Here is a 27,591-nt window from a genome sequence, read left to right as displayed (position 1 = left end):
ATTCCTGTTTTTTCCTGATACACTTTAACAAGACCTTTTTACGTTTCTCGAAGATACGTTTGTGTTTTTATGAGAGAAGTATCACTATCAGGACTCATCACATTTCACGTAAAGTCTTAAGAAGTCACTCTGTATCTTGTGATAACATTCATACTGGGATAAAGTGATAAATAAGGTGATGTTGCCCATTCTTACATTTGATCTGCGGATGTGTTTGCAGCTGTGTTCTGGGGGGACATCGCTCTGGATGAGGAGGACCTGCGGATGTTCCATGTGGACAGGACGATAGACCTGAGCCAGCGCACACACTCACACACACACTCTGCAGAGCGACACAGCACCGGTGAGTGAGCAGTCACGACCAGGTAGGTAGGAGACGCTCACGTGTACTCAAGAACATGGACTTCAACTTTTAGGAGAAATTGTACTTTCAAGAGTAGTTTTATGACACCGTATTTGTATTTCCATTTGAAAAAAAGTCAAGTCTAAAAGAAAACTAACAAATATCTATGATATCTAAGATTTTAAAGACTGTTTTGATTGCATCTGACCAACCAAAATTCACTTTGTAACACAACACCAGATTGAGAAGTGATGCTCTTTGGGTTCTATAAAATGTGTCAATGCATTTCCTTTTTTGCTTATAAATGGTTAAAAGGCCATTATCATGAAAGGATTTAAAAAGATCCACTCACATTTTTCTCAAAGGGCATAAATACCAGACCCAGTCGAACTTGTTTCTTATACTGTTACTGTAAAGATTTGTGTACGGCACTTTGGCACCTAATTATGGCCTACTATATAACTATCAGTGGTCTGACACCTGACCTATGTTATGTATGGCCTTTACATCTTGTAAAATGGCGGCCATTTTGATTATTTGGGCAGCTAATGGGCTTTTCATTAGCGCCAAACTTGACGCTTGTATCACAAAGTGAACAATTTGGCCAAAAATGGGCTTAATTTGATCCACTATTTCCTTCATCCAATTCTTACGGTCTATCCTGTGGAAATATTTGAATTTAATAGTTATTATTATTTTTATCATTATTGGAGCAAATCAACACTGAAACAGTCAGCTATAGTTACTCAGTACAGTCCTGTAATAATGTGGCTTAAAGTTACTACTCTTTACTTCTGCTTGAGTAAATTATTTTAAAAGCAACAGTACTCCTACTTGAGTAAATACAGTATTTTCACTCTACCCACCTCAGGTCAAGAGCCTCGCACTTTCACTTCAGAATCCCCCCCTCACACACTAATCACCCATAAGGAACTGCAGCATTGTTTCAAAGGAAGCTCCGAGTACAGCCATCTGAGGATATGGACATTTATTGTGCTTTGTTTTGGTTCTGACTCTTGGCTCTCGTGTCTGTCAGGTGGCCTGGGGGAACAGGAACATGAAATCTCCAAGAAGAGAGGAGCGTTATATCAACTGCTGGAAAAAATCAGGAAACTCGGCTTTGGTAAGAACAGCTGTTTACATGATGCCGGGCCATTGACGTGACGTTTTTGTTTGACTGAACATTTAATTTAGTTCTTCCATAATGACTTGTCCTCATTTAGGAAATAATATTAATTATAATATATTTATGTAAGGCACTGCTGAGTTGTTTGACTGTTGACATTATGGACATAAATTGGTGGGTTTACATTTACTGACAAGCTCAAGCACTTTTATTGCTACTTGTTAGCAACATAGAAATCACATCAATGTCATTAGCTATTGTTAGCATCTTCCCGGACCTGTTTGAATTGAGCGTTCGGTCACCATACGAATGAACGGGGAAAGCCAGTCCCAATGTATGACATGTCTGTTTCATGGCAAACATATCATTTCTTTGCTTTCTCTGTCGCTAACATATTTTAAGATGGATGTGTATCCGACCCCACGGAATATGATTTAGCATTTAGCTCAGAGGCCACTTTTATACGCATATTCTTATCTAGCATAAAACTTCAAAAGATCTGTACGTTCATTATGAATTTGCCACTTCTGTTCAGAATTTGGGATGTTTGTTGGCTAAAGGCTAACGGCTATACGAAAAACGTATTGAGCACGCTAATGACCGCCGGGCTAGCTGGCTTGCTAGCTGTCTGCATACGTTAGGATTAAACGCTGCTCCTCCTTTTTATTTCTATGGTTAGCAGCACTGTGACACTAAATGTTATGTTATAGGGCTGCTCGATTATTGAAAAAAAAAAGAATCACGATTATTTTAGTCATAATTGAAATCACGATTATTCAAACGATTATTTGTTGCCTTTAAAAACAAAACAAAACAATTATTATATATTTATTAATACAAAAAAAAACTATGCCGAATATTTTCTGTTTTCTGAACAGTCAAAAAAGTACAAATGATTTCAAGTTTGCCTCGATTAAGGAGAGGTCTCTGTGTTACACCTGCCCCCTGCTGGTCAGCCCTCACACCTGCGCAAGTAAACTGAGCAGCGCGGCCTGATGACATCATCACACAGCGCTGTTTGTTTTTATGTCAGGCAAAAGCATGAGCCAGGGCACGTGAAATGTGAAGGGAAAATAATCCCAGCGCCATGAAATAATGCAAGTCTGCTTAGCAAAAAAGCTATATATATATATATTATTTTTTTCGATTATGCTAATTTTGTAATCGTTTAGTGTAATAATCGAAATTGTAATCAAATTTCGATTAATTGCACAGCCCTATTATGTTATCTAATCATATTTTCTGTGTCTAGCATCAGTGTCCTCAAATGTTTGACGTAAACATACACAGTTTTAAGTAAAAGTTGCAGTAGTAAGAGTATGTTTACAGTGTTTTGGTTCTCAAGAAGATTATCCAATCAGAAAGCAGAATGAGCCCCACACTTTTGGTTTGGAAATGAACATAAGCAGCTTTCTCACCTAATATCAATGTTTGATTTAAACACAGACAGGTGATGTTTATGAAATGGTTCCTAAATAACCCTGCACACATGTACCTTATGTAAGCTTTCACTGGGTCGTTTTAGTGTTGAGGATGTTTCTCCAGTCACTTCAATAGTTACAATGTAGCACTTATCTAATAGCTTTAGTTGACCGTGTTGTTTATATGTAGTTTTCAATGCTGTTTCTCAGATTATCCACTTAAACACAACGTGACCAAAGGAGACTCCAGCGCAAAGAGCTCCAGCGTGAAAGGTCTCAGGACAGGCAGTGTTGTGAAGAGCCGCTTCCCCCGAGCTGCCACGTCCAGAGCAGAGCGGATATGGCCTGGAGGAGTCATCCCCTACATCATCGGAGGAAACTTCACTGGTGAGCACCTCCACCGCAGCAGTTATTTGAGAGCAACATGCATCTTTAAGCTAGGGAAGTCTGATGCTGAAAATCTGCAATATGGCTTATATAGGAATCCTGTTTACTACAGACTTTAGCTGCATCTGAATACCTCCTAGTCCATTCAGAACTGGCAAAGAGGGAAGCACCAGGAGAGCGAGAGGGGGTGCAGTCTGGACTATCCCGATGCTAAATGCTGGGCCTTCCTCCTTCTCCTTTCGCTGTATGGTCATGTGTCTGAGTGAGCGTCTGTCACGTTGATTGGAACGATGAGCTTTTCAGAAAAACAAAAAGCAGTTTACCGTTTAAGCATTACCAAACATAGTTCAGTGTTGGACTGCTACATAATGAATAGAAAGCATACACTATATGAGAACTTTCTAAAGCTGCTGTATCACATGTGTGCAGGGAGTCAGAGGGCCATGTTTAAGCAGGCCATGCGTCACTGGGAGAAGCAGACGTGTGTCACGTTCATTGAGAAGACGGACGAGGAGAGCTACATCGTGTTCACCTACAGGCCGTGCGGGTGAGTCCTGCTGATGCTGTGCTGCGTGTGTCTTTCTGTGTGTGCCTAGAGAGCAGTAGTGACCTTGTCACAGTGAGAGACGATACGCTCACTCAACAATGGCTCCACTTTCCTTCCTGTCCTGCTCCTGTTTCCCCGTTTCCCCGTCCCACCAATCACACAGCTTTGTCCGAGTGTTTGTATGTTGCTACGTTGTAACACATGCAGCTCTGGGGCATTGTTCTGTGGACGGCCGCTATGGCAGGGTCAGAGTGTGTTTTTACAGTGGTGCCACAGACTCTGCAGGCTGCTTGGAAGACGCAAAGCAAATTTCACTTGTTGTGTTTGGGCATTGTGGTGTTTTAATAAGGAATAAGATAAGACTCAGTTTATGATGTTTCATGAGTTTGCGTATTAGAAGTAGAAATGTATCTAATTGATATGAATTGTGTGATTGTGAATTCACAAAATGTTTTGATTCAGTTCACTGTGCACATTTGAAAGGGCGAGTACTTTGCAAAATTGACTTTTTATAGATTTTTTAAATGTTAGTACAATGTTGTTCTCCCATCAAAAACATACCTGGAATTGTGTTTCAACACACTCACGTATCTTTGAGTAATCTTTCAATCTTCTTCAGTGCTATTAACAGCACAATGACAGCTTTCAAAGTGCGCCTCTGAGGTCCTACGTAACCAGGAAAAGCTTTCCTCACCTCTCGATGTACTGCTTTTGTTTCAGCTGTTTTAGATCAATGTTGCATTTTCTAACCAACTCTGTGTAAGATAGTGATAAAGATGTATATCTGTTGAATATCTGCAAAAGCATAAACCCCCCACTATATACACGTACAGGAGCAATAACATTTGAGAGAAAGCTTTAATATCTGGTTTAGGTTGCCGTTGTGTCCTTTGGCAAGACACTTAACCTGACTTGCCTCCAGTTGGGGCAGAGTTAGAGTAGTAAATGTGACCATTTCCAAACTGGGATACTGAAACAATTAAATGCTTTTCTGATCACGTATTTGTTTCTTTGTTTTCTTTGTTTGTTTTTCAATTATTTTTATTGAAATTTTCAATCATGTTTGAGGAGGTTTAAACTACAGCAGGTTTTAAACAAAATAAGACCCCAGGGGGACATAATTGTGTTGTTTGCAAGGGATATTGTATTGCCTAAATAACTTCAGTCACTGATTTTGGGACACCAAAGTTTGAAGTAAAGTAATTAGTTGAGATGCAAGCTGTACTGCCTAGAAAACTTCAAACTACACTACCCCAGTGACTCCCAAGTCCTTCCCTGCAATCTCAGCTCACTGGATATCTTTAATCAGATTTGTTGGCCTGGCACGGATGTCTCGGGTAACCACAAAAAGAAAGTGTGTGTGTGGTTTCAGCCCTGTGTGTTTCTCTGGGCAGTCCGGTGTGAAGTCTCTGTTGTAAAACAGCCGCCTTATCAAAGCTGTGTTTGCTAATAATTCCTGATATTTTTCCTCTGGTGGCTTTAGTACAGTGGAGGAAATCCTGTAAATGTTTGTGTGGGGATGCTGGTTCATGCAGCACGTTGCTTTGGTTGTGCGCTCCATTAGTAAATTGCATGTACTGTATTTGATTGCGAGTAAGTATGTTGTCCTGAGAGTGTGAGAGAAATGCATTGTTCTGTAGATTGGATGAATAGCTGTTATTCAATGTTAAATTAAAATAATTGCCCCAAAATTGAAAGTGAAAGTTGGTTTTGCCTTAATAACATACGAGTAAGTAAAAATGAAATCAAGATCTTTCCCTAACACTTCCCCCCTAATTGTGCTCAGGTGTTGTTCCTATGTGGGTCGCCGTGGCAACGGGCCCCAGGCGATATCCATTGGGAAGAACTGTGACAAGTTCGGCATTGTGGTGCATGAACTGGGCCACGTCATTGGCTTCTGGCACGAGCACACACGGCCCGACCGCGACGACCATGTGACCATCATCCGGGACAACATCCAACCAGGTGACAGCCGAGCGGATACTACAGTGCACTAAGTGTCAGAGTCAGTGTCCTACTGAGAAAATCTGTAGCACTGACAGTGTGTTCAAAATAAAGTTACAATACTCTTAAACTCATTTACATCGATGTTAGCTAATTGTGTTCAAAAGATATAATGCATTTATATTTATATTTGTGTGACTCAAATTGGGCTCATCTTGATTATGCAAACATTTTTGAAAGCCTTTGTGGAGCCACTTTTATAGATAATCTGAATATAATAAGCACTTCCACTGGCACGACCTGCATAGCAAGTTGCCCATTTAACCATGTTTACCTGCATTTCGACTGGGTGCAACTAGGGCTGGGTACCTTTAAAGTTTGAATGATACCTCTTTGGCAGCCATTCCCAAAGTCCAGGCCATCACGGCCCCCTTGACAACCCGAAGATACCTCGGGGCCCCAAATTACAATAATTTACTCTATTCAAAGGAAATTTATATTATTTCTCACTTGAACTCCACAAAAAATAATAATTAGTAATGACTGTAAGCCATTTTAAAGTAGTACCTTTTAGTAAATAAATTACATTTACTTTCAAAATACCTTTTACTCAATTAACTTGTTTTATTGATAAGCTTCAGGGGCCCCGCTGTGCCTCTAAGGCCCCCCTGGGGCCCCTGGACCCCACTTTTAGAACCACTGCTCAATGGTATTGAAAAAGAAGGTACTGAAAAAAATGTCTTTAGATAGAAGTTTTTGATGCCTGCTGGGTCCAGGGACAGCACTAAAGAAAGTTGTTATACAAATGTAGAAGAAATAGTATTTTATGGTTCTAGATGACAAATATTTCTGTACTTTAGTATTTAGTATTGGAATCTAGCCTGGCTAACGCCAGACTAAAATCACAAGTGATATTTAGTCTGGAGACCACCAATTCATTTTCTCGTAGGAGAGGTGTGGTTTACGGGGCGCTACGAACGTCTATCATGCGTCTGCACGTAGCCACAGCCAATCGTATCATCGTATCCGATGACGTATGACGTACCCGCTGTAAACTTTCGAGCTAAACTATTTAGAACACGGCCTAAAGCTCGATCGAAAAATAGCGTCGCATCTGCTGCTGTCATGTTTGATCCGTAAATAATTTTTTATTTTTTTTAATCCGTAAATAAACAACATCTTGCCGTCCCTCCTCGTTCTGTGATTGGTTCCCAAATCCACGCGAAATTTCGGCCATGGTCCCCAGGCTGTTGTGCAGTTCGAAATGATTCGAGCGCACACAGCAGCATGGCATTAGCCAGGTTAATTGGAAGCAGTAAACCAAGTATTGTTAAAGTACCAGTCTCAGTTTTTTCGGTACCCAGCCCTAAGCGCATAGTCAGACAAGGGTCAAACACGCTTTTTTTGCACCATCCTCCACCTCAGGCCAAAGTGTAGTGAACTGATGCTAACATGAACATGAACAGATTTTGTGATATACCAGAAAAGTGGGGGACAGACTTCACAACAGGCATGTCAAGATACATTAACATGTCACAATACTGAACCGTGGTTGTAGTTAGTTCGTCTTTAAGTTGATTCTTTCTTCTAGCTTTTGCCTTGGCACCTCTGAATAATTTCATTACCCCAATCAAAACGTAGCAATTGTCCGCAGTGTTCTCGTCTTAAAACGCTCTCACAAAACTTTCATCGATATTCTGTTAATTAATTGATGTGTATTCTAGTATTGTGCATATGTGGGAGAACTGCTCACACCTACAGTAATGGAAATGGAAGCCACATATGAGATAGACAAGACCTATTGAAACTGTTCATTTTCCTGATTCACTTACTGGGTTTTCTGTGTCAATTTGCCAATACTTGTTTTTAAATGATGACATATTTCTAGGTCAGGAGTACAACTTCCTGAAGATGGAGCCAGGTGAAGTCAACTCTCTCGGTGAGCCATATGACTTTGACAGCATCATGCACTACGCCAGGAACACGTTCTCACGGTAAGTTCTGCCTTGTCACGTAGAAGGCAAACTGTTGCCCATCCACACAACCTAACCCAATGAAAAGGTTTACATTAAAGAATAGAATGGATTACGGGTCTTTACCCAGGGGACTTTATTGTGTAGATTGTAAACATTGATGTCATGGGGAAGTACTTTGTTTACAGAGTAACAGATGTTTGCCCTAATTGTTTTTTTCCACATAAAAGGGGCATGTTCCTGGACACCATCCTCCCCTCCAGAGATGAGAATGGAGTTCGTCCCGCGATAGGCCAGAGGACGAGGCTCAGTAAAGGAGACATTGCACAGGCAAGAAAGCTGTATAGATGTCCAGGTACTGACGTGTTTGCTATCGGACTACTGTGACAAGACTGGGACTGTTTGACCAAGACTGTGACGGCCGGACCGAAAGTCTCTGGATTTTTGCGCACCTTCCATTGCCAAATTATTGTTATCGCTAGTTTTTTTGTGAGCATTTAGGGGGCCTTTAAGTAACACACCTGTGGAGTGCACAGGACTGTTGTGTGGACTTAATACTGACTGAGTAATAAGCTCATAATGTTTACATGCACAACCTGGAGGCTGAGTTTGACAATGATAATAGATATGAGCCATGTGTTCTTCAGTCCTGTACGAGCCATGAGTAAACAGCTGAAGGGATAATGCACGAGGACAAAGCCTGCCACAGACACATAACTCTGTCTGTGTTTGTGCTAATCGATACTAAATTCCCTTAACAGACACGATTGCCGTCGTCTTATAAGCAGAGACTTCCCACTGTACCCAAATATTGTCAGTTGTGGAATGACACTGAATTGTCTTTTATCTGCGTATAGTAATAGCAGACGCTGGAGAATAAAGGCCTTCCTGCGATGTGCATCTGATTAAAATCTGCTGGCTGAAAGTTGTGAATTATGCTTAGAAACTCATCCCTGAGAAGAACTGGGATGTATAGAAATGGATTAGAATTGCAACTAGGCCGTGTTACTGATGCTTCAAAAATCAGTTACACCATAAAGTTGCCACCAGGATTTTTAACTAACTGTTTTGATCTGGGTCAGGTCTAAGTTCAGCAACACTACGTGCCCAAAGAATTATCCGGGTACCTGAACATCCTGAATGACCAGGTTATTCCATCAATGGATTCCTTCTTCCCTGATGGCTCGGGCATATTGCAAGATTCCAAGATGTCAGGATTCATCGTGCTCACATTCTGAAAGAGTGGCTTAGGGAGTTTGAGACATAATTTTCACACATGGACTGGCACAACACAGTCCGGTTCTTTACCCCATTGAGAATCTTTGGGATGTGCTGGAGAAGGCCTTGTGCAGTGGTCACACTCCCATCATCAACTGAAACAATGTCAAAGTGAATGTGCTGTAATCAAATTTTTGTGTGGCAACATTTTTTTGTTTTTGGCCAGGCTGTGCAAGAGCAAGATCATTCCAAACACATCTAACTGATTTTTTTCTATCAGTATTTAGTAATTTTTTTTTATTTTTTCCCTCAACAATTTAATGCAAAGTCCCAACATATGATTATTTTTTACCGCGATATAAAAGTCACTAACTACATTTGCATGTCTGTGTGTTCGTTCAGCCTGTGGAGAAACGCTCCAGGACTCGACAGGCAACTTCTCGTCCCCGGGTTACCCCAACGGTTACCCCTCCTACACCCACTGTGTGTGGAGGATATCTGTTACACCTGGAGAGAAGGTGAGCCACACTTCACTGGTGCACACAGTAACCGACTGTGTAGCTTTAATGGCCCCTTAAACCTCTTTTAGTGACATTTTAATGCGCTTTCCCAGATCGTGCTAAACTTCACCACCATGGACCTGTATAAAAGCAGCCTCTGTTGGTATGACTACATTGAAGTCCGTGATGGGTATTGGAGGAAAGCTCCATTACTCGGTAGGTAAAACACTCTCCTGAGCTTAAAATCTTCCCACATACTGATAATAGCGTCATAACTAATAGAGATTATTTTTAGAGGGCTCATATTCAGATATTATAATACGCATGGTATAATGTTATTTCCCCTTGTAAAACATACATTTAGTTGTGTTTTCTATTTTATTTAATGCATGTGTGATTAATCCAACTTACTGTCTACTTTTCAAGAACATAAAACCCTCACCCACCTGCTGATGTCATGAGGTGGCGATCCGCTGTGTTTTTAAAGCCCAGACCCGGATACCTGACTCACGCGGACCATTTCAGTGTCAAGTCTTGCGCATAGCTTTCACATTTGATCTGTTTAGTCCCATTCAAACTGCTTTACTCCTGTCCTTTAAGCAAAATGCCAGGCGTTTATTATGCTCTGCGATCAGGGCTGAACTATTTGTTTTCCCACAGTCTATACCGTACATACAGTGCATGTAGTGTTAAGGCTGAGGTGTGTGATTGTGTCGTCCGTAGGTAGATTCTGTGGCGATAAAGTACCTGACGTTTTGGTTTCCACGGACAGTCGCATGTGGATCGAGTTTCGCAGCAGCAGCAACTGGGTGGGCAAAGGGTTCGCCGCCGTTTATGAAGGTACGTCTTTGTTCTGCCTTTAAGATATGTGTTCTGAAGATGACAATATGTTTTAACTTTTGTTCATCAATCAGCGATCTGCGGCGGGGACATCACCAAAGACTCTGGGCAGATTCAGTCTCCCAACTACCCCGATGACTACCGGCCGTCCAAAGAGTGCGTGTGGAGGATAAGCCTGTCGGAGGGATACAACGTCGGCCTCAGCTTCCAGGCTTTTGAGGTAATTCACTCCCATGTGCTTACGCGCCACACCACGCCGTGTCTGGGTCAGATTTCACGCTCGTGTAGCTACTGGGATGATGACAAAGGGGGTGTAGCTGCTGTGGGGATACAGAGCAGTCGTCTGGAAATTGGCCTCGTTGTCGTCGGGCTATGAACATGTCAGTTTGAGTGTAGCCAGTTGAACCCAACACCTGAAGGGTCAAAGGTTACTGAGGCCAACACTGGTCTGCTTTAAAGTGAAATAAGTCACGGTACATAGCAGGGACTAACAGGCCAGAGAGATTTAAAGGATGTCTTTGATACCCCAACATTCTTTTTGTACATAAATCAAATATTGGCTTTACTATGTTGTTTTTTTCCCCCAGGTAAACTAATACTTAACTCAAAACAGAATGTTAAAATCACTGAAAGTGGGGGGAAATGTAATAATTTACACACATCATTTATTTAATCTGTTTTGCAAGCAATAATATAAATGTAAAATAAAAGCGTGTTTCATGTACAAAATCAAAAAAAGTGCATTTCTTGGGCTTGACACACAAGTATCTGCTCCGACTGTTTGTAAGTAAGTGGTTTATTTGCGTTCAGGTGTTGGGTTAGTCCTGAGCTGCTGCACCTGAGTGCGCCGCCGCTGTGGGCCAACCTGACCAGCATGTTTTTGGAGGTAGAGGAAACTGGAGTACTGCCTTCAGTGATCCTCTGAAACGGTGAACCACCTCCTGGGTTTGTCCCAGTTTCAGAGCATGGTGTCCTGCACTGGTCAGCTCCTCCACCTCCTCCTTCCTCTTCCTCCTGCACAGGTCCCACTGCACAACGGTCTTCCTTGTTTCCTGCTCTGCCTCTTGTGACGCCTCCACTGTGCTGCAGGTGTGGGGGGGCTTTCGGTGCCTCTTCAGTGTTTCAGAGGAAGAAATTTGTAGGTCTCAAATGTCTTTAGCTTGTAAGCTAGCAGTTTGTTTACTTTTATAAAGCTGGGTCTGTCATGGCTAGTACGGACTCTCTGGAGTAAAACAATTCACTGAACCTCACAAAAACAAAGCAAAGATTTACAAAATTATCCAGTAAAACAATGTGGAACACTGAAAATACAAATGCAGTTCACAGAAAAAGGCAAAAAACTCTGCTGTACCAAGAGAGAGGAAGTTGCTGCTTGTTTACAGGTCCTAGTAAACAATGACATGATTAGTGCAAAGATAGTTATAACAATGGCTTACATTTGTGTTGCACTTTACAAACTTAATAAGTGACCAGTATGAACTGACCAGAACAGGATTCAACAACCAACCTTCTAAGTTATGAGATTGCTGCTCTATCACCTGAGCTACTTTCACCTCCAAGAGTAGGGCTTAATCAACAGCCACTGATACCTTTGAGTGAAGAACTCTTTCCTGCCCTTTTACAGATTGAAAGGCATGACAGCTGTGCGTACGACTACTTAGAAGTCCGAGATGGTCCCATAGAAACCAGCCCTCTGATTGGCCGATTCTGTGGCTACGACAAACCTGAAGATGTGCGCTCCACCTCACACACCCTGTGGATGAAGTTTGTCTCTGACGGGACCGTCAACAAAGCCGGTTTCGCTGCCAATTTTTTCAAAGGTCTGTGCTACCATATGAAAGTCTTTATCCCACTGAATTCAAAGGGCGCTGACTGTGATTTGCCTTCCAGAGGAGGACGAGTGTGCCAAACCAGACAACGGCGGCTGTGAGCAGAGATGCGTCAACACTCTGGGGAGTTTTAAATGCGCCTGTGACCCGGGCTTCGAGCTCGCGCCTGACAAGAAGAGCTGCGAAGGTAATGTGCATGCTCTGTGTCTTGATAGCGCATCAGTTTCGGTTGTGTTCAGTTGTTGTGTCCTTGAGCAACACACATCATTGCACTCGTCTGTGTGAGTGGGATTTGTGTATGAGTGATGGATTGTGGGTAGTGGTTGTCAGAGAATAAACAATGGTGTCCGAGAGGATAGAAAAAAAATAAGCAGGAGTCTGGATGTCTTATACAGGAGAAGTTTATTTACCATTGGTGCGGGACCCAGAGACATGAACTCGAGACATTGGGATAGTCTTACCATTCAAGCCTGTCTATGCTTCAGATGAGGGATGAATACCCTCTCAGAGCGTCATACTGATACGCAAGCAAAACATTCAGTGGCTGAGGGCAGGTGCTTGAGCACAGTCAAGGCTAGGACAGAGATAGTACCACTGTACAGCATGACCCAGTATGATAAATAGCAATTTAATTTTATTCTCTACCTGTGGTCGTTCGATAATGTAATGTAATAATTCGATAATGTAATAACGGCCAATATGGCAATAATGACTGATAACGTCATGTCAGACTTAGCACTGGTGGAGCTGTCATTAATATTAATTAATTAATTAATAATAATAATAATAATAATAATAATAATAATAATAATAATAATAATAATAATAATAATAATAATAATAATAATAATAATAATAATACATCAAACTTGTATGGGCTTTTTTGGACACACAAAGAAGCTTTACATGGGTGATAAAACAAAACAAAAAAGGGAGATAGAAATAGCCTAGTTAGCACACATATTCAAGTCAAGTCAAAATCAGGTCCTTTTGAATGTTTTATCTCATTCTTGCTTCAGAAAATCAAGCAGATTGTCCAGTTGAAATGCAAAAAAAATTTGGCAAGCTCCAAACTATCCGTTAGCCTATAGCATGAAGCTAACATTAGGGCCATGGTTAGAATTCTCCGCTATTGATGTGTTTATGGGCTGTTGAACCACTTTGCTCCTCTCCATGTCTCTGTACCTTTATTTGGTAGAAACATTCATCATTCAGCATTTGTTCAAGCAGTGGTGGAGCAGTCTGTGAAATAGTAGTTCCTTCCCCCTAAGATATGGTTAATAAAACTCTTGATATTTACTTCCAAATATACAAAAGAATTGAGAACAGGATTCATGTCTGTGTCCCGGTTTGACTCGCTGTGTAATTATGTCCAGCGGCTTGTGGCGGCCTCCTCTCCAAACTGAACGGAACCATCAGCACTCCCGGATGGCCAAAAGAGTATCCGCCCAACAAGAACTGCGTGTGGCAGGTGGTGGCTCCCACGCAGTACCGCATCTCCATGCAGTTTGAGACCTTTGAGCTGGAGGGGAACGAGGTGAGCGTGTGTGTGTATCCAGGTTAATTACAACAACGGGCTCACGCTAAACATAGCCCCCTCCACACAGCCGGCGGTTGTTTTGTTCAGCTTTCCTGTTTGTGGCCGTAGGTCTGTAAATACGACTACGTGGAGGTGCGAAGCGGCCTGTCGTCTGACTCTAAGCTGCACGGGAAATACTGTGGCACGGAGGTCCCTGAGGTCATCACCTCGCAGTATAACAACATGAGGATTGAGTTCAAATCGGACAACACCGTCTCCAAGAAGGGATTCAAGGCTCACTTCTTCTCCGGTAAGTCCTGCTTCGGTTCACTGTGTCACTGTGTGAATGTGTGAAGCTGGCCCCCAAAATAGCATGAAATTACTAGTGGGAGGAAAAAGTATATATAAAAATAAACCATTTGGAATTTCTTACATTTCTGCCTAAATTCATCATAAACTGTGGTCTGATCTTTATAAAAATCACAAGAATGAGTAAACAGTGTCTGCTTACTCTAATACCACCCAAACATTTTATCATATTTTTATTGGCCATAACATGTAAACATTCAGGACAGTGAGGAATAAGTAAGTACATCACCTGAATCTCACTGGACTGCAGCAGTTTTGTAAAGAGGAATGGTCCAAGATTCATCCTGATCGTTGTGCACGGCTAAACCGCGACTACAGGAAACGTCTGGATGAAGATATTGTTGCCAAAAAACAGCTACAAGGGTTCACTTACTTATTCCACGCTGTTGTGAATGTCTCAGGTTTTTCTGCAAAATATCTTGATAAACTTGTTTAAGCAGACACTGTTTACTCATTCTTGTCATTTTAATAAAGATCAGACCACATTTTATGAGCAATTTAGTCAGAAATGTAAGGAATTCCAAATGGTGTACTCACTTTTTCCTCCCGCTGAAAGTACCTGACGAGACGCTATTGAAACAGACTATTTTGTGTGATTGCGTTGTGTCGTTGTCCTTGTATGTCGCTGTGCACATGTTGCTCCTGCCCCTCGTGTTCTACAGTCTACACTCCACACACGGTCTCCTCCTCTCTCCCTCAGACAGGCCGGTTCAGTGTCACCATCGAATGTTTATCTTTGAGTCGTGCCACCACATTAAAGGTAGCCGCTCTCCCGCTCATCACCGTAACGGAAAGCTGGCAACCGCCGCAAAGGTCGGAGGTAACGGTGAGGTCGCCCCGGCATTTCGGATTGGCTCTCACTGGCTATGAGAGACAATGGAATGGTTTGATCCAGATTATATGGATCACTGTTGATCTTTTCCTGTGCAGAGAAACGTGCCGTGTCCCAATGTCAGAGTATGGCAACACTGCTGCTATGGTTACGCAAAACTCATCTCCTGAATAGTTTCTCATACGAATAAATAGGAACCCTAAAATGTGTGTACAGTTTGTCTTCTACTTCCTGCCTGTGACAATTTTGTCCAGTTTTGATTAATTGACAGAGCATTGCTTTTGAAGATAATATTCATTTTGTGAGCCTGTAACCATCTTTGCTTTGACACCGGGACATGGCAACAATATATAAAAACAAAACAAAACAGCACGAACTTCCCATGTATTTTGGAATATTGCTGTCTGTTTATGGTGCAAATCTAGATTTGACTCACAAAATCTAGATTGTTTTAACCTTTTAACCCCCACCTTAACCGAGTACATTTTCTCCAGTTTGTCCGCCATTACCCAAATCTAAACGTTTCTTGACTGGAGAGCTATCGGCCAGTGTAACAAAACTGATCTGAACTGATCTTTTTCCTATGCTTTGTTGCCATGTTGTCGTCACTGTTTTGACTTTAATTTTCCTCGTATTTTTGCCTCTTTTCCATCGCTTTGCTTTCTTTTGTTGCATTTTCATCATTTTTTCCATCTCTTTTTGCTGTGTTTTTGTCACGTTCAAAAAAATGTTTTGTTGCGCTTTCATCCTCGTTTTCGTCTAATGTTTTATCACTATTTTGACGCTTTCATTCAAGAAGCTTTCAGATTTGGGTAATGACAAAGGTGAGGGTTAAGACGTGAACTCAACTTCTAACAGATATAGTAAAGCTGGACTTGTAGTTTTTGCAGCTTGAGGGATGGCCAGCGTAATTCACTTCTTGGTACAGTTTGACTGGCTCGCAGCGGGCAGCTTTAGGGAGGTCCCTCCAACCTCCCACACACTCCTAATCCATGTGAGTGTATCTGTGCATGTGGACACGCTGTGCGATGCCCGGGAGGAGAGCTACAATGACCAGCGTGTAGCATCAGGCGCAAAGCTTCTTAGCTGTGATAGGGAGAGACTGAGCCCACAATAGCACCGTAATACCACATCAGACAGACAGACACATGCTGAGCAATAGCATGACAGAGAAGGATTGGCACTTTCATTAAAAACAGGTCCTCTTTCATTCACAAATTCAGCATGAGGGTGTACAATTACTCACACTCACATACGAATCACAAAGACTGCTTTTATTTAAGCCGTACAACAAAATGAGTCTCATATCTGAAGTGTGGGCCTGCACATGTTCTGAAATGCAATATAAGTTGAGCGTTTCGGATTTCTCTCAAAGTCACTCAACTCCACCATCCCATTTTGTATATATTGTGTAATTATATTTTGATTTCTTTAAATTTACACCAAGAGAGTATTACTATTTCAATGTCTGAATTGGTGATAAACTTATCTCCTCATCTCTCAAATGTGGATGCTTCCTGGTCATGTTTAAAATGTGCACGGTGCCCTGAATCTTCATTTCAAACCATAATTCATGAATTTCAATTGCAATAGTACCCGTCATGATATGCACACCTCCTCCTTTGTGACCACCTCAGCCACAAAGTGACGTGAAAACAATGTGGAAAAGCTCCCTCCACAACAGCCACAGGTACAGCTGCCCTCACATTGTTCAGCTTCACTAAAGGGCTTTGTCATCACCGGCCACACTTAGGGCCACTAATTACAACCAGAGGCAGGGAAATGAGTAAGGAGTTAGCAAAACATGTCATCAGGCTTCACAACACACAGCGAAAACAACAAGTCACACAATCTCAAGAGAAAGAGTTTAAACATTTGAAATCTAACCATCTTTGGTTCATTTTAAAACATGTATGGCTCACGACTCTTTCAGGGCTATGCAGATAATCACAATAAAAGAATGGGAAATTGTAGCCCTATCTATTTTTTATCTTATCTTGAAGCATCTTTTCCCCCCCTCTGTTCTTTGCGTAGAAATTAACAAGTAGCATTTTTCTTTTTGTATGACCACACCTTCATCCCCATTGGGCCGAGTATTTAAAAAGTGTATGTTTGTGGGTTTATTCTAGACAAGGACGAGTGCAGTAAAGACAACGGCGGCTGTCAGCACGAGTGCGTGAACACCGTGGGCTCGTACATGTGCCAGTGCCGACATGGCTTTGTGCTGCACGACAACAAGCACGACTGTAAAGAAGGTGGGTTCCACGTCCACGTCCACTCGCACTCGCACCCGCACTGGCACCACAAGTACCTGCAAGTGCTCACGCATTTGCACGAGCACATGTTCGAAAGCGGTCCGCACTCCCACAGCAGCCATACGCACTCACACGGGACTGTGAACAGACCAGCTCCCTTTATCTAAGTGGATTGGTTGCGTTCACTTGACAACATCGAAGGTTCTAAAGAGCCTAAGTGGGGGACCGGCCAGAACTCTATGGTTGAATTAGCCAGTTAAAATGCAGATGCTTTGTTTAGGGTTAATCCCATATCGATGCTTGTGTGACCTGATCAGATGCTAGGGTTTCTCTGATACCAATACTAGTACTGGATTTCATGTTGTTACCACAGATTGCTCAGGTATCGTACTTGAAACCTACACCATACCATATTGTGTTTTTGTAAAAAGGGACACAGTAGAGATGCAGCAGATGTATACTGTGCCAAGACTAGCACTCACAGCAGCTTAAATACTGGCTGTGGGGGCAATGTAGATACTAAAACATCTAATAATCCCAGCCTACATTTGTGTTACTTTATTTGGTCTTCATTTCATCTTTAGAGTGGAAGCATATCGGCAAAATCAAGCAGCATAAGTCATAGTGCAGTCTTTTACTCTGGGGCTTGCTTGGCGACTATTCTGAGCCCAAGTATCGGATCGGAGTGGAAAAAATATTGTCAGAACAACACAAGTATTTTTTATATAAAGCATCCACAGATCCAAATTGCATCTTAGCAGTTTGTTAGCTTATGCTAATGCTAACACCTAGACCGGCTATAATAATTTATGGCTGTAGTGTCTCTGCAAAATAAAAAAACTCTAATTATCACCGAAAAAAATATTCATACTTCCTCTTTAAAGCAGTCTTTTAATTTGATTGCACTTAAGCAACAGAAGACTTTCATGGCAAAATTTCATGGCAAAAGATAAAAATAGCTTCTTATTGCAGACCTCTTTCTTATTTTTATTCACACCCCATGGTATCATACTGGCACTTGGTATCGTCAGCTACACTTTGCATAAGTATCAGTAATATATGGAGGCATTCCCTAAGCAAAAACTAAGGCTCAACATACATAGGGTGACCAGATGTCCCAATTTATCTGGGATAGTCCCAGTTTTGAGCCCTCTGTTCCATGTCCCTGCAAATTTATCCAAAACTAATGATTTGTCGTAGTTTTACACAAGCGCTGTCCCAGGTTTCCTGGTTTTTACCAGTTTCCATGCTCAAAGCAGCATTGTTGTTGTTGTTGTTTTTATCCGAAATATAGTGACTTTTGGCCATGAATGCATCAAACATAAAGTTTTCATAGAGAATTAAACAATAAAAAACTCAGAACTCTATCACCTCAATGAGACTTAAACAATTTGGCTCCACCCACAAATTCCCATTTTTGTCCCACTTTTTAATGTGGTAAATCTGGTCACCCTAAACGTGTGCATTTTCATGCTGGCCTTGGCTCTACATTTGAACATCTCATTTAAACTCTACAACATTGTGAAGGCAACCAATTCAAACACAAAAAGAATAATACGAAGGCCAAATAAACACACATGTACTGCACTGTGTGTGCACATATTTCTGTGTGGACAAGATGTTCTCATCCCAGTGACCTTCAAGTGATACGGACATCAAAATTCTTGCCACGGCTCGTGTTAAGTGTGCTCAGTGACACATTCTGCATAATACTGGACTGTAAAATGTGTGCGGACATCATACTTTACTTAATGTGTTTTGAATGCAAAGTGTTATTGTAAAGTGTGTTTGCTCGGAACTATTTGTTACTCTTGGTAAATACATGTATATAGTGAATATCGTGTGCAATACAGCTGCTCTATCTCTTTTTATTTATCCATTTCCTTCTGTAACAACTTGTTTCTTAATAAACCGTATCATTTTGTAACACTTTCATCTTGTGCACGCCTTTTTTTCCCTCCTTTCACTAATGGTTCTCCATTATTTTGACTTTTGGTTTTGGTATATTATTTGTTTTTCTAGTAGGCCTATTTAGTGAAAAAGTAAAACATGCAAAGGCCTGTGTGCCATTCAGATGACTGTAAAGCCCCAGTGTGATCCTTGCCCACATCTATCATGCCCATCCTTTAATACACTGTGCGTGCGTCCATGTGAAATTCCTCCCAAACTCATCCAGATGTGTCTCTTTGAAATCCTTCCTCCATCTCTACACTCTCTCATTTCTCTCCTTCCTGTTCCCATTCTATTTCCTCTCCTTTTGGAGCTTTTCCTGTGCAGCCGGGATTTTAACTTCCTCTATGTGTGTGTGTGTGTGTGTGTGCGTGTGTGTGTGTGTGTCCAGCGGAGTGTGAGCACAAGATCCACAGCTCCAGCGGGACCCTGAGCAGCCCCAACTGGCCCGACAAGTACCCCAGCAGAAAGGAGTGCACGTGGGACATCAGCGCCACGCCGGGACACAGAGTCAAGATCGTAAGTCGTGCAAGAACTGCTGATCGACTTTGTGTATATCGCTCTGTTCACATACAGGATTGGTTTATCGGTTTTGTGCACATTTGTGTCTTAGTGGATATTTTTGCACCAGTCTCAGTGAAAGGAAAGAAGGTGCAAAATACTAATAATATTATCATTTGGAAAGTGCAGATTCAAAAATGAAGCAAATGTCTTGAGAGCAAAATGACTTCATAAGCATTCAGTTATACGTTTTAGTGCTCCTTTTCGATTTCATATTTCACTGCCCAGGCCATGTTCTGTGTAATTTGGCTCTCTGACCTAGAAGTAGATTGAGACGACAGACTCAGACTCGATCTCACATGGAGCGCAGTCAGCGTAGGCCGACCCTCTGTTTGTAAATGCAGCATGTGCCCGCCGCAGGCCTAACTCCCCCTTTTCTTCTTCCACCATTTTCCCTTTTTCTCATGTTCCACTTTTCCAACCCAAATGTGAGCGAGGCAGAGTGCATGTCAGTATGAGGGCTTACTGTAAGTGTGTGCTCATGCGTTAGCGAGGCCTTGGGCTCTCACCATCTGTGCCCTTGTGTCTGAGGGGATGCGTTCGAACACACGTGGATGCAATTACGTGTCAGCTCATCTTCTGAGGCGCACCGCATGATCCGGATGATTGTTGCCGGTTTGGTTAATGCGGCCGATGTTGCAACTGGCGTCAAGATCAAAAGGAACTAAACGAAATCACGTATAATCGCAATATGGAAGGGGAGCTGTTCACATGACACTGGGCACTCAAAGCGCTTCACAAGACACCATTTTTGATTCCCTCCATACACCATTCTGCTCCAGCTGAATGTTGTATGGTACAGGTTCTTCTCTGACCTCTTAATCCCCGCCTGACAACAAAAATGCGAGAAAGAAAAACCTACAAAAATGTAACAAAAAAGAGGCGACAACAGAGAATATGCACTCGATTAATGTGGGAGGTCCAATCCAAGGACGCCTCATTTGAACTCTAAACACACACTTAACTTGTTGCAAAGAGATTTTATGACATTATTTTATTGTAAACAGCTTAGTTAGTCAACAGGGTGTGTCCACTCTAGAAATTGTCATCACAAAACTCAAAGTGGCGGTGTGGCATGATAACCAGATGTATGAGACAGTGTCTTATCTTAGTCACCATGAAAATGCCTCAGCCCTCATCCTCATCCCTAAAGATGGTGGTTGGTGGTAAACATAGCTACCAGGAGACTCACTGATCCACATGAAGAGGTTGTCAATGCTTCTGTGATGATCTACATCCACATGGTCTGCAAAACCATATTTAAGGGCCCTGTCTTCCCCCCCTAACTTTTCCCTGACTTTGCTATCGCATTTCTGACATGATCCAGGTTTCCGGGAGCGCAGTGACCCTGTAACGTTGACAATGTTAGCCCCCACCGAGTTAATTGTTTTCTAGCATCTGCATCCGTCACCTGTCTCAAATAGTTCATGGAACAGAGCCACATTAGACTGACTTGCTCCACTGTCGCGCCGTCTGTTTGCAGACCTTCTCCGAGTTTGAGATCGAACAGCATCAGGAATGTGCGTACGACCACCTGGAGGCCTTTGATGGAGACAGTGATACAGCCACTATCCTGGGACGCCTGTGTGGCAGTAAAACCCCGGAGCCTTTGCTCTCCACGGGCAACAAGATGTACCTGCGCTTCATCTCCGACGCCTCGGTGCAGAGGAAAGGCTTTCAGGCCACGCATTCCACAGGTTTGTGTTCGTTGCTGGGTAATCTGGGAGTTTTGCTGGGGTCCGACGCTGACTGTAGTGGCCTGTCGTGATGATAGATGAATGGGGGGAGGAGAAATGGTTGGTACTGTGCAGATGTTTTGTGTGGTATCGTTAGAACATGGACCTCATCACCCGTGTTGCGTAGCGTTACCTCTAAAAGTAAACGTTTCATTTATACTCCCCTGGGATGTTAAGTAGGGATGTTAGAGTGCTTGCTTTGAGTGACTATGTATTTTTACTCAATAGCAGCTCTTGTCAATCATTTTTGTGGGGGCTTGATATGGCGATCAGCAGCGACTCAAACCGGGACCGCAGATATAGCTTGATATCAGTCAATAGTTTTTGCGTTCATGCTGACAAATGACAGCAACAGCCTAAAATAAAAGACATTAACATGCTACAGTCTCCTAGAAACAGCAACAAAACAGGCTAAAAAGGACACATCGGCCACTGCAGCCAGTTGGTCAACATCACGAACATGGCTAGAGCGCCGGGCAAGCTGTTGTCAGTGGCCTCCTTTCACTGCGTAAATACGCAAACGCTGCTGCTTCTAAAGTGAACCATACCATAAAGCATGTTGAAACATCTACATGTTTTACAACCTCAAGAATTAGACAACATAACAATATTGCCTATCTACATGAAACAAAAAATGGTATCAAGGTCTTCTATATCAGCACAATTGCTAAAAAAAGGAAAAGTGGCCTGATCAGTTACACCGGGACAATTGTGGTCAGTGGAAAGACGTTTAAGCCATAGATGTTGTGATTGTGGATATAATCTCCAACAAACACTGAGGACAAGACAAAACATTTGTGTATTTTGTGTCAAATTTCATTCCAAACCCGTTTCTCCACTGGGCCTCTCTCTAACATGAACTCAATCTATTAAGTGACACACTGCCCTCTAGTGTTCGCACCATCACACTGCACTCTTGTCATTCCAGAGTGTGGAGGTCGCCTCAGAGCTGACGTGCGCCAGAAAAACCTTTATTCCCACTCTCAGTTTGGGGACAACAACTACCCGGGCCACACCGACTGCGAGTGGCTGCTGACGACCGAGCAGGGCTACGGCATCGAGCTCAGCTTCATCACTTTCGAGGTAGAGGAGGAGGCGGACTGTGGATATGACTTCATCGAGCTGTACAACGGTCTGGACAACAACGCCCACAGGTTGGGGCGCTTCTGCGGATCAGGGGTGAGTCTGAGGCTTCTGTCGCTGTCATTGAGTAACAACGAGGCAACAGCAGCTCATATGTCCAATGAAATCATGCTTGTGGAAGTACAAAAGAAGTATATGCAGTGGTTTCTGGAAGTATTCATACACGTCACTTTATCCCCACGTTACTGTGCTAAAGTCTGCTTCGAAAATTCAGCTTTTGTGAATGAAATATAAGCTCCATTATCCACACACAGATAGCAGTCCACTTAGAATGCAATTGTTTACTTATTGATAAGCATTCTGAAGATAAAATAAATACAGATACAACAGAAAATCATTCAAAAAGAGATAAACCACTCTAACTCAAGCTTTCGTTTCATAAGACAACATAATAATCCGGTGTAGTATTCTAGTCATAGCCGTGAGAGCCTTGGTAAGAGTGACATTCTATAAGTTGTGCTATATTTTTTCCCGTTTCCAGCCCAGAGAGGGAATATACTCTCCCGGGGACACCATGCTGATCCGTTTCCATAGCGACGACACCATCAGCAAGAAGGGCTTTCACATGCGCTACTCGAGCACCAAGTTCCAGGACAGCCTCCTGACCAGGAATTGAAGCGGAGCCCGATTCCCCCCCGGCCTTTGCCCCCGCGCAGCCTGCCCCGTGTTTTCAGAGCGCGGGCTCCACGCGGCTCACGGCTCTTTCATACGGAGGGAGCGAGGGACGGTCTGAGCAGCCGGACCTCTGCGGCTCGACTGCCTCATGGAGTGTGCCATTCCCACTGGAGGTGTCTTTTTACTGCACGTCTCTGAGGAGGGGTTACAATATAGCAGCTAACCGCCTGACTTCACTCCATGTTAGTTTGGCAAAGAGCTACACAATATAAGAAAGGAACAGCGATATTTGATAGCCCTTACGATGCCGATATTAATTTGGTAGTTTACTGAACCATTTCATCACGGTATGTTCCATTAAATTTAAACAAAGAGTAGACAAATGTTCTCAAACTGTCATCTGTACTGGGTTGTTTTACTGTTAAGGACGTTTCGCCCTCCCACCTCAAGTGGCTTCATCAGCAACTAACAATATTTTTTGAACAGCAGGCTGCATTTACTGTATGTATACCTTGTGACTGGTTCCACCCATCTTATTCTAGCATAAGATTTCACAAAATGACCCGGTACAGATGGCGTACTGGGTCGTCTTTGTCTATGATGGAAAACTCCTGTACGAATCAGAGCTATTTGAAATGCAGTGGACATAGTACCAGCATCACTCTAGGTCAGGCGGCCTATGGTTTACCATGACTGAAACAGGTGTACAGCAGTTAAGTGGACAATAAGACTCATAGCTGGAATTATGAGCTATCGACGCTTAAAAGACTTCAACTCATGCTTGTAGGAAGACTCCTCTTTGCCTGGCTTTCCTACTGGTGCGGTTTACTGTCATTCAAAGACATGACTGAGAACTGAAAACGAATGCCTTCGAGACCTGGGAGAACTGCCCGACTGCCCGGCTCATTTCTACTTCACACCATATTGTAAAACCCACTGTAAATGTGTTTACCGTTTGTTTGTACAGATGTGTACAGAGAAAAATGCAAAAGGGAGTTCTTCCTTACCATTTTTGGACAATGTACAAAACGTTTGATCTGTAATAAGGGATGTACTGATCCAGAGTCAGATATCTGCTAACGCCACTGCTGGGGTTGGCGAGGATGCGTATTTTAGGTAAAAGTTCAAAGCATCTCTTTGTATTAACTGTAGCAGAAACATGTAAAGTAGGTAAACATATACTCCTGTCCGACTAAAATAATAACAGAGCATTTTCTTTTAAACTTAAAAGCCACATTGTGGAACATTTCATCCATTAAATATGATTTGATTCTATTAATTTCAATGGATTTCATTACAGGTGTTCAGGTGTGTGGGTGAAAATGACCACACATTTCTGTGAGCATTTCGTCTCTCCTCAGACCAGACTCGTTACTTTACTGCGAGCAGGACAGACATCACCAGCTCATCTCGATGGAGATGTTGCTGCTTTGTTTTAAGTATCATTTCAAAACATGAGCAAAAATATCTTTCTCTTGTGACATAGCAATAACCTGGAATGTTCCACAGTGTGGTTTTAAAAGCAATACCGTAATGTGCATTGATACAGCACAATGATCTTCAATGTGAACGCAGAAACATAAGGGCATTTTAAATGTCAAATACCTCTGTTGTACTTAAACCCATGTTACTCTTATTCATCTGTAAAATACAGGTGGCCACGAGATCCCTTCAAATGGGAGGTATTTTATCATATTGTGTATCTATGTACTTTGAGAACAACATGTGCCCCAGCAGCAGGCCTGGATTTACAGGGGTACAAAAGGGTGCATTGCAACCTGACTTTAAAATTGTATAAAGGGGGGTGAGCTGCACATCTTCATAACCTCAAACAAATTACAAATTGATTTCATAATGTTTGCACCCTCGCTTTTAGTTGCCTCACAATGTGGGAATCTCCATTTTAACCCCCTTTAAAACTCTAATGCACCTCACTTAGGTTGTTCCAAGGCCAACAACGATTGTTATACTGGGGGTCGCAACAACAACAAAAGTCTGAGAACCACTGAAATAGACAGTGAGAAGTGAAGACCAAAGCTGCTGTGACCATGTGATATTGAATATTGTCGAAACATACTTATGCCACACACAGTACACATGCTAATATCTATTAGTGATCTGTTACAATAGTGCTTCATTATCTTGCTCTTCCTCTATTTATAATTTGAAGAAATAATTTAAATATTGTGCATTTGAACCATTTCATGAGCATCCATGTTTTAAAGCCTGGTAATGCCTTATCAATACTTCATTCAGCTGCCAGTATCGGAAAGTTGGATCAGTGCATCTCTCTGTAGTGAAGCCTTGTTTTACATAGTAAATCCTTTTTGTTCTGTTTCTTTTAAAGCGCATATGACAAGTTCATGATTTCCTCATTTTTACTTAGATTAATGGAATGAAGTTTATGGTAAGATAAAAAAAAAGATGAATAAGATGAAAATGTGTGATTTTTTTTTTTTATGTTCTACATAAGTGAGGAAGAGGGATAGACCCATTTTCTAAAGAATAAACTGGGACTCGCTCATGGCCCATATGTACAGTATGGTTGCTATGGCATGTTTACCTCTTCCTATGTCACACCTAGTGCCCGTTTTCAATAAGGAAGTGAAGAGTGTGGTCTAACTTGTCATATGCACTTGACCATGTTTATACGTCTCTGTGGATTTTGAAAGGGAATATTTTTTTATATGTATTGTATAAACTCAAGTAATGAAGGAGGGATTCTTATGGTGCTAAAATACACTGAATGACAGCTCCCCGAAGCACTGGAACTACAATGTTGCCTTAGAACTGACTGGATGCTGTAGTAGGTGGCTCCGACGGCACAGGTGTCTTTACAGACTTTGGAGTTTTTTGTCAGCACATTGTTTTGTTTAAATACCGATTCGTTTTTACGACGCATGTGTTTCTGTTTAGAACCACTCTCGAAGATGGTCTCAACCATTCAAACGCGCTGGTTACTGTGGACAAGACTGTGGTAAATGTGATGTATACAACTACAATATTTGTGTAATTCCGAGTGATCCCTGAGATGTGTGTATGTGTAAGAAAAAAAAAAAAAAACAGGAAGGTGAATTTTTGTGCCAACACCCTGTACCCGCTAGTTTCCCCCTCAGTGTGTATGTAGCTCAAGAACCTGTCACCTGCAACAGTGGCCATTAAAATCCAGGAAAACCAACACGTACGTCTACTCTGATGTTTTTACATAAAAGTTTGGATTTCCTGACTCGATTTATTTCAGTCAACAACATACAAACCTCTCTTTTGTGTCATGGATTCCCACAGTTATTTATATCATTCTGAAGGGCCTAGAGTTTGAAATAAGACAACTTGATGTCATTTGTGGAGGGACCTTGTTGATAGTGAACCTGATGATATTCTTTTGAGTCCACAACTTTGCCATATCAGCCCTTTTTCAAAGAGGGACTGCATGTTTATGAGCACTTTCACAACTGTCAGGGAGCAATACTGTCAATGCGAACAACAACTGGCCTTCAACTTCACAAAAACACTTTCAATTTGAATTCACCGCGCACACAGATTTCCACAAATATCTGCCTTTATAAAATGCTGAAGGACAAAGAAAAATAAAAGAAAACAAATGAAACAAAAACCTCATTATCCTCGCTGCCATGATAATATTAATAATAAAAAATAATAAAATAAAAAAAAATAAAAAAACTGAATTACAATAATAATGAAGAAAGAAATAATAACAATCTTCAATGAAGGTTCTTGAGTCAACTTCAGTATTCTGCAGTTGAGGTGTCCAACGTTTCGCCGCTCATCCAAAAGGCTTTGTCAGATATAGACCACTGGGAGTTTAGCTTGGCTCAGTCCCTCCCCACTGTTAACCTCTTAACCCCCACCTGAACCGACCCCTTTTCGTCCAGTTTGGGATTACCCGAATCTAAAAGATTCTTAAACAAAGCGTCAAAATAGTGACGAAAACGAGGATGAAAATACAATAAAGAAGTGACCCAAAAAAAAAGAAGAAACAATAACATAAGAAAGTGACAAAAACACGACATCAGGAAGAAAAAAAAAGCGATGAATAATGCAACAAAAAAATGACAAGAACAAGACAAAAAAAATAAACGAAAACAAGTCAAAATTGTGATAAAATGCGGCATAAAAGTCACTATCTGTTTTGTAGGTCTTAGCTTTCAAATGAGGCGCTACACAGACCTATAGGCTGTAATTTTCAAGCTTTTAAATTTGGGTAAAGCTGAACTGGAGAAATGCAGGGGTTAAGAGGTTAACGGCTAGCCTCACCTGTGTGTAAACATCTTTGTAGTTCTAAGTCCTAACGACCTACCTCACACCTGAGTTTCAGTGTGAATAATAACATCATCATATATCATAATATATCATAATATAGTCTGAACAATAAAATAGTGTAATACAATGTAAGATAATACGATTTCATAGGGACTGGGGAATGAAGGTATGTTTTGAATTACGATCAACAACCAGTAAAGAG

General features: G+C 41.8%; 1 protein-coding gene across 1 annotated transcript in view; it reads left to right on the top strand.

Annotated features, from left to right (window-relative positions):
- The window catches only part of tll1 (tolloid-like 1), a 33,992-nt gene extending 9,448 nt beyond the window's left edge, over positions 1-24,544 (top strand). The window contains exons 2-21 of the mRNA XM_079554157.1: positions 221-343; positions 1,380-1,466; positions 3,101-3,277; positions 3,707-3,824; positions 5,611-5,789; positions 7,657-7,762; positions 7,972-8,096; positions 9,362-9,477; positions 9,573-9,679; positions 10,187-10,299; positions 10,374-10,519; positions 11,924-12,119; positions 12,190-12,315; positions 13,505-13,665; positions 13,777-13,957; positions 16,978-17,103; positions 19,445-19,572; positions 21,098-21,311; positions 22,279-22,529; positions 22,975-24,544. Coding sequence (XP_079410283.1) covers positions 221-343; positions 1,380-1,466; positions 3,101-3,277; positions 3,707-3,824; positions 5,611-5,789; positions 7,657-7,762; positions 7,972-8,096; positions 9,362-9,477; positions 9,573-9,679; positions 10,187-10,299; positions 10,374-10,519; positions 11,924-12,119; positions 12,190-12,315; positions 13,505-13,665; positions 13,777-13,957; positions 16,978-17,103; positions 19,445-19,572; positions 21,098-21,311; positions 22,279-22,529; positions 22,975-23,109 — 2,915 coding nt within the window. The 3' untranslated portion in view covers positions 23,110-24,544. The remainder of the gene's footprint in view (positions 1-220; positions 344-1,379; positions 1,467-3,100; positions 3,278-3,706; positions 3,825-5,610; positions 5,790-7,656; positions 7,763-7,971; positions 8,097-9,361; positions 9,478-9,572; positions 9,680-10,186; positions 10,300-10,373; positions 10,520-11,923; positions 12,120-12,189; positions 12,316-13,504; positions 13,666-13,776; positions 13,958-16,977; positions 17,104-19,444; positions 19,573-21,097; positions 21,312-22,278; positions 22,530-22,974) is intronic.
- The last annotated feature ends 3,047 nt before the right edge of the window (positions 24,545-27,591 follow it).

The sequence above is a fragment of the Gobius niger genome, assembly GCF_951799975.1.
Source record: "Gobius niger genome assembly, chromosome: 3".
Taxonomy (NCBI): Eukaryota; Metazoa; Chordata; class Actinopteri; order Gobiiformes; family Gobiidae; genus Gobius; species Gobius niger.
The sequence above is the reverse complement of the archived record's forward strand: the minus strand, read 5'-3'. Positions and strand labels throughout refer to the sequence as shown.